Source organism: Primulina tabacum, chromosome 17 (genome assembly GCF_025594145.1).
Source record: "Primulina tabacum isolate GXHZ01 chromosome 17, ASM2559414v2, whole genome shotgun sequence".
Classification (NCBI taxonomy): Eukaryota; Viridiplantae; Streptophyta; class Magnoliopsida; order Lamiales; family Gesneriaceae; genus Primulina; species Primulina tabacum.
In genome coordinates, this window is record NC_134566.1 from 10457326 (window position 1) to 10465451 (window position 8126).

At 36.9% G+C, this 8126-nt stretch overlaps 1 protein-coding gene across 1 annotated transcript; it reads right to left on the minus strand.

Annotated features, from left to right (window-relative positions):
• Positions 1–82: 82 nt before the first annotated feature.
• Positions 83–6374, minus strand: LOC142530752 (mitogen-activated protein kinase kinase kinase YODA-like). Its single transcript, XM_075636558.1, has 12 exons — positions 6141–6374; positions 4644–5205; positions 3771–4505; positions 3459–3546; positions 3236–3298; positions 2710–2870; positions 2541–2616; positions 2156–2215; positions 1932–2039; positions 1472–1708; positions 1170–1258; positions 83–1049 (listed from the first exon to the last, which is right to left on the minus strand). The coding sequence occupies exons 2-12, from the start codon at positions 5198–5200 to the stop codon at positions 545–547; spliced, it is 2679 nt and encodes an 892-aa protein (XP_075492673.1). The 5' UTR covers positions 5201–5205; positions 6141–6374; the 3' UTR covers positions 83–544.
• Positions 6375–8126: the final 1752 nt, after the last annotated feature.

Genomic DNA, 8126 nt, shown 5'->3' on the forward strand with positions numbered 1-8126 from the left:
CTACGTTTAACTGAAAAAAACGAGAGTGAATATCAATTTATCTTCTCCAATTTCTGTACAGACATCTGTTGCATCTAGTAAGATCTACATCTACTTGTTTTCCACATCTACTTGTTTTCCCGTCTCTATCCTCCGTTGACCAATAATGTAAATACACATACTTAAGGCCAAATAATTTATGGGAAGAATCACCTATACAATCGATCAATGGACATATTATCCCCAGGGAGACTAGGCCTTTTCATTTGCACTTGAGGTCGGGCAGATACCAAGTCAAATTTAGGGGCACTCAACTCTGTACAAAGCCGATGTGTCCATTGAAACTGTTGGTAAAATGCAGCTCTAGGTTTGCAGGTTCTCTGGGTATTAAGAAAATGGATATTGCCTGCCACTTCGTAAAAGGCATGGCATCTGAAAGCCATCAAACGAGAGTCAACAATGCCTGAAAAATCTTGCTCCAGCATGTCAATATCTGCTGAGATGCAATCATGTTGAACAGGACGAGTTTATCAAGTTGACTTGATGACCTCTGTGATAAAGGAAGTCATAAACCAGTCATGCGGTGGGATGGAAATGGAGACGAGGGATTCAAATCAACGGATGGATTCAACTGTGCAGGATCCCTCAGGAGTTGCTGAGCCACACGATCAGCCAAGATAGATTGTCGGTCATAAAGCTCTGCATGAGCGACTCTACCGAATTTCCTTCCAAGAGCATTGTTGTGGCAGGATGCCAGTCCCCAAAAAGCATGAGAGCCAGAATGCACTCCTTTAAGAATGTCCGGATCCCAGTAAGAGAGGGTATTGGAACAGGGACTTGGTGGCCGCTTTGTTACAATGGAAAATCCACCAGGCAGTAACATGGATTGATTATATGGTATTGCACCCATCCCACCTGTTAGAGGTGTGGACGAACCAGATGTAGTGAGGGGGCTAGATATGGGCGACGGAGACATCCTCCCACTCGGGTGCTTAGGAGATCTTGGATGTAGAAGAGGACTACCAATTGGAGAGACTGGGCATGATATGTTCCTTGGAATGTAAACATCACTGCAAGCATGAACAATTTAGAATCACAGAACAAGAATAAAGCAAATTATCAAAGGTATCCATGTATCATAATTACATCCATTTTTCAATGTATTGCATCTTTAAAATTTAGAGGACCACCTTGGATTAAAATTAGATTTTGACACCCTAGATGAGTGGATGGCAAGTTTCTCAGGATCCGACTGTAGATTTCTCGTATTACCAATGCCCTACAAATTATTTCATAGAGCACATTATCAGTGATAAAGGGCGGCTACCAGAGTGCAAGAAAAATGTCGATAATATATAAATATTACGAATTATAGAACTTAATGTATCAGTAGTTCGGTATGTCACAGACCCAGTGTGAGACAAATAAATGTTCAACTCCAGAAAGGGTCCACATGAAGGTTCAAGCGTGAATTTCGGAAAATAGCAAGTACCATGGATTTGGCAGCTTTTGACATTGGAGAATTATCAGAAGATGCATAACCCAATATCTGTTTTTCCAAAGGAACAGCACTTTTTACAAAAGGGTGCTCCAACAGTTGAGCAGCTGTAAGGCGATTCTGGGGATTGCGCTGCAAACATTTTCTCACAAAATCCTTTCCATCATCTGATAGATGATCTGGAATTGGTGGAAGCTCTTTACTGTTCCCGATTTTGAACATGGCAGCAACCTTTAAGACAAAATGCAGTGAGCATCAGACACAAAGATTGTCATCGACATTTTACTCATAGTTGATAGTACACATGTAACAATTGATAAGTTCTATTAGATCACCTTCAATTGGATACACAAAAGGTACACAAGGCACAAGTTAAAAAAGAATAATGAGAAGGAGAAAAAACTGCAAAAGAATGAATTAGTTCCAGAAATCTCATAGTCCAAATCACACACACCCCTTCATACTGGCTCCAAGGTGGTTTTGACGTAGCCATTTCCAAAACAGTGCATCCAAGGCTCCATATATCAACAGCAAGGTTACAGCCATTTGAATTTCTTATAACCTAAGAGAACGAAGAGATATAACTATGTGGTTAGCATAATGCGAATCATTGAAATATATTTACAGGATTATTTTTATTATTATTATTATTATTTTGGGGGGTGAGGGGATACCGACCTCGGGTGCCATCCAATAAGGGCTACCTTTAAATGATAAGGGGCAGGTTTGCCCTGTAATCTGTAAAACCACAAATGAAGGTAACAACTCAGAACCATTTAGGCCACATAATTATTAATGAGATCAAACTTCAACTACCAGAGGCACATTCGTCAACCAGATAGATCAGTCAAATGAGTCATGGCTTAAATATTAAAACTAGTTTAAATTAGGGGTCCATGTGGGCCGTTCACAACAATTGCATAATAAACCAACATATAAAGCGACAAATTAGTTTCACAAAATCTGGATTTGCCAATGTTCTATCATGCTGCCAATTCACTAGATCAACTCATATGTTGATTTCCGTTGCATGAAGTTCTTTGCAATTCAAACACAGGCTTACATGCTTTGCCATGCCAAAATCTGCCAACTTAACGCGGCCATTTGGGTCCACAAGTATGTTGGCCCCTTTAATATCCCTGTTATATATATGCAGCATCCAGTGCTTCATTATTAATTAATCCAAGTGAATAAATAATCCAAACCAAGAAGGCAAAGGCAATTAGATATACCGATGCACCGTGTTTTTAGCATGTAAGTATGCAAGCCCTGACAAAATTTGTTGAGTATAACTTCGAATGGCTGATTCTCCTAATATCCCATATTCTTGTAGAATCTTATGGATAGAACCACCAGACACATATTCCAAATATATATATAATCTATCACCCACCTGATCACAGATAAAAATCGAGAATCAGCGGAAGATCAGGAAAAAGGATGCCATGCACAATTTTAGGAGAAAGCTATTCAATTAATTACGTGTTACATACTAGTGCAAAACTATTTACTATAAAATTATTGTTTAGAAATAAGGTCTCCACAAATTTATGACCTCGTTGAGATATATGAAAATGCTAAGGTCTCCACAAATTTATGACCTCGTTGAGATATATGAAAATGCTATTAGTATCAACTGTTAGATTATAAACGAAAGAAAGAGAAATGCATTTGGTTGACAAAAGTATATCAATGGATATCTAGAAAGTTCACATGACAATGCACAAGAATAAGTAAAGTTGCTGGAATGCAACTGACCGTTTCAGATCCATAATACTGCACAATATTAGGATGCTTTAAGCGACTCAACAACACAATCTCCTGAGGAAACAGAAATCATTGGTTAGAATTTAACACTGATGTAATATAAAACTAAGAACAATGATTTGCAGTTAATACAGTATCCAGTAAACAATTAGCTTTGAACATCTTGTAAAAAGTAAGAATATCCAGGAATTCAATAAGCAAAAAAAAAAGTTACTTGTCCCAACTGCTTTGCACTTTCCTTTGATTTTGCATCATCAGCAAATAAAGTGACCTCCTTCATGGCGCACATCTCTCCGGTCTCACTAAAATCAAATGTCACTCAAAAATTCAGGAAACTACTTTAAAAAATGAACACTCCAAAAAGTGCATATATAACAGTTGTTTGAATATAAAAAAGATGTGGATTATAGATGCCATAATAATATGCACTTGAAAGCTTCCCCGTCAACAAATGAATACGGAGCAGATATATGGAAACAAATTAGTTATTAAGGAAATAAACAATTCACTTCTTAAATTTTTGAACCTGTTAAAACCAACGTAAACATGTCCAAATGTGCCTCGACCAAGCAATTTTCCTCTCTTCCAACGCGAACCGGGGCTTGCAAGGTTCTCTGCTCTTCCAGGACTGCGTGGTACTGAAGGTGATGCCACAGCAGAATTCGGCTGCGAGAAAGGTGAAGAATTGGAAATTGTTATGGGGGGAAGAGGCAGGCGATGACTCTGTTGTCTTGAATCGTCAGGCCAGTTACTCATTGTATCGTAGTGTCCCCCTCCAGCTCTAGGATGAATTGGTGTCACAGCACCACTGTGAATTCTGGAACTAGGGCCAGGACTTGCCATTCTAGGACTAGGGTTAGAGGAATATTCTGGGCTTCCTCTGCTGGGCTGCCAGAATAACTGCCCTGACATATCTCCTCCCATTGAATTATGCCCAGAAGTCTGGCCTGACCCAGGACTTGAGCATTGACCAGATCCGAGCAACAGGTGTTCTGGAAAAAGCTTTCCGGCAGGAAAAGCAGAGCCAGTAACTTGCTCATAACCAGAAATTCTGATTGGACTTCTCGAAGGACTAGACATTGAGCTATCTGGAGCACTGAAAAAGGCACCATACTGCGGGATCTGTAAATTTGGTACTCGACCACTCAAAGGTCGTCTTTTAGGGGCTGATGAGACAGTCTTTTTAGCAGAGAGGTTCACTGTAACAGGTGACTCCCTTGAGATTGCCGGTGTAACAGAGGGCTGATCTCTAACAAAAGAACTTCACCGAGGAATACAAGAAAACAAGGCCTCACATTAGTAAGATTAATAAAAAAACCTTTTCACATAGCTTAAACAGAACTAAATGAAAATAAATAGTTTGGTGTACTTCGTTAAATGATTTTAGAACTCCACTCACCTCGGACTGCCTGCAGCAGTTCTACTGCCAACATCATAGTCAGTTGCCAGAGGACTTCGTTGGTGAGAATCAGCTGGATCATCACTTTCGACGGAACATTCGCTAGAGATTGAATGAACTATGACTTCGCCATCCATATCTGCAGGGTCTGGCTTTTGCCAAATGCATGTTGGCCTTGGGAGAGGAGGAAACAATGACGATTTTGAGACTCTTTCTAGTTTTGGTTTTGCTGATTCGCGTGTTCCAGAACCGGTGTGACGGACATTTGCAGTATGCAGGCGCATGCCTGGCAGTGGAAGTGGTTGGGCTTGAGGCCTTTCTGCAAAACTTTGACATCGTGCAACATGTTTAGAAGGTGACGGAGATCTTGACACGGCCTGTGATTGAGACCCTCTATCTGAAACTATGTCATTGGAGCGTTTTCTAGATCCTTCTAATCTACCGGAAGGTTTACTCTCCGGACTCTTAAACTTCTTATGCAACGTGTCAATAAAACTTTCTTTGGATTTTTTCTTTTTTTCTTCTTTTGACCAAGACTTTCCCCACCATGAAGGCATATTTCCTGAAAAATAAGATACACAAAACATGAAGCTATGGTCTCAGTACAAATTTGTGGCAGCACTAGAGAGTATTCCATTTATGAGTATCCTTCCAAGTAGTACTCAAAAAGACTTTCTTCAACTTATTGTGTCTTTAGATAATTTATCAGCCATTAAAGAAATGATTTTGATATTAAAAAACGTCATATTTAATTTAAAGCACCTAAGAAATGTCCTGTCAATACATTAAGTTCCTTTCAACATCACCCACGCAACCATGCTTCACCCGTCTGACTCTCAGTAATTATGTCAATTCGAGTATGATAAAAGTCATAATTTACACCTGATCAGCGTATATGACGAACAACAGCTGCACCTCCTGCATTTACTTATCGACCGTTAAAGTTGACAGGATCAAAAGTTGGTTAGCCGGTTATTCTTGGAAAAAACAGAGAAAAGTAAAGAAAAGTAATCCACGTGATAAAATCCTCTAATCATACTCCAACAACCATTTTCTTTGTTCCTTTTCTACCCCTTGGTTAAAATCCGTCATCAAAGCGGGCATCTCTACAAGCTTCATCAGCCTTCTCCACCCTCATTATACATACAAGATCAAATTTTGAACTCATGAACCGTGTGATTTAAGAAGCTTCAACAAACCAGGACAAGCAAAAGTTAGGCAAAACTCAAGGAGGATAAGAGTCTTTCACCCCACTTCCAAACTACAACACCCAAAATTATCAAGCATTTCCCATTTTTCCCTCCCACAACTTAATCAGCAAACACCACTGATCTCACAGTAATCAAGTACATCAACAAAATCCAATCTCTAGCGCCAAAAAAAAAACCAAGCTTTTAACTACAGATCTAAGCATACATCACAAAATTTCACCAACAACTGCAACTCATTAACTCCAATCAATCAAAGTAAACAAAAAAAAATGTCACAAAAACATACCGAAACTTGTCAGCTTCTTCACATCACACAACCAAAAATCCCACTCATTCCACGTCTCCTACCGAATTCGGGCGTCCGATTTCACAAATCCGTACGCCCGAAAGCTTGAAAACTACGCCGTGTTGGATTCAAGTGGGTTTTTCTTAGTGTGAACTAAGGAATTCTGAAGAGATCGCGTAGAGAGAGAATGACGTTAGAGTTTTACATAAGAGAGAGAACAAAAGGAATACGGAGTTGTCTGAGTGAAATGTATTCTAATTATCATATTTAATACTTCCATTATTGTAATTATTATTTTTCCTCAAATATAAACGGACACTAAACTTAGGTCAAAACTTGTGTGAGACGGTCTCACCGATCGTATTTTGTGAGACAGCTCTTTTATTCGGGTCATTCATGAAAAAATAGTACTTTTTATGCTAAGATTATTACTTTTTATTGTGAATATGAGTAGAGTTGACCCGTCTCACTGATTAGGATCCGTGAGACGATCTTACATGAGACTCACTCACTTAATGCAAATTTGGTGGAATAAAAATTATAAATGAAATTTAATGCAATACTATTCACTGAACATATAGATTGCCCCAAATATATACATATGAAATTTAATGTGATACTATCATAAATCACTGTGTTTAACAATAAAGTGACACTCATGTAATATATATAATATAATGAAACATATCCAAATTATATATATACAGTAATGAAACAAAAAGTTTTTTTCATGTTTGTTCGTTAAAGATTAGTTATTCAAAATTTTTTTTGTAAAATTAGTAGAGCCCGTGATAAAATGTAAATATGTTGTGGCAAAAACTTGTGTGAGAATGTCTCATGGGTCGTATTTTGTGAGACGAATCTCTTATTTGAGTCATCCATGAAAAAGTATTATTTTTTATGCTAAAAGTATTAATTTTTATTGTGAATATCGGTAAGGTTGACTAGTCTCACATATAAAGATTCGTGAGATCGTCTCACAAGAGACCTACTCATACGTTGTATGATCGATTGTTTATCGTTATATTAAATTTATAGTTGATATTTAATAATCATTTCAAATATTTCAAACAATAGAGCAACTCAATTATCAAATTTCAATTATTCTTATCAGTAAGAATAATTAGTTTTTATCAATGTAGCCCTTTTATAATAATAATTATATTCACTCGCAATATATGAAAATCAAACAATTTATTATATCATCTAATTATATAAATGAATATTATCAATTATAGAAAAACACTATAATTAATGATAACGATGAAATTAAAATTTTAAACTGTAGAAGTCTGAGGATGTATCAAATGCAATATTTTTCTTCATTTTGGTCACCTTTGAGATGTTATTTGCACACTTTATTTATTATTTATTATTATTTATTATTGGGTTTTTCAATTTTAATTTTGAATAATCAGTACTTGGGATATAAAAGTGAAGTGTTTGCGGCTCTTTTAAGGTACATAAATATATGTTTAATTGCGTGAAAAATTAAATGTTGGTGTGACATAATTAGAATAACAATTTAATGGAAAATATTGTCAATAAATATGGACTTGGTGAAGTCACATAATAGCGATATTAAATTGGGAAGTTTTATGAATACATGAATAAATGTGTGGATCCGTTAGAATTATTATTACCAATATATGCTTATTGTTTGGGGCTATATAAAATAAATTATTGGAGAAAATATATCATTTTCATTCAAAATTTTTGGATCATTACTTCACTTGATCCAAATGTTTGATCAGGAGTACAAATTGGGGTTCGAGTAGAGACTCGTCTCATAACTTTCATATCCAATTCATATCTTGATAAGGATTGATTTTTTTTTTACTCTTGATTTCATACCCGGCAAGTATTGAAACCTGAATGTTCGGGATTTCGTCCGGTTGAGAGATGATACTCTGATAAATAATTTTTTAAGAGTAGATCTCTTGTAAGATGGTATCGCGAATCTTTATCTGTGAGACGGGTCAACCC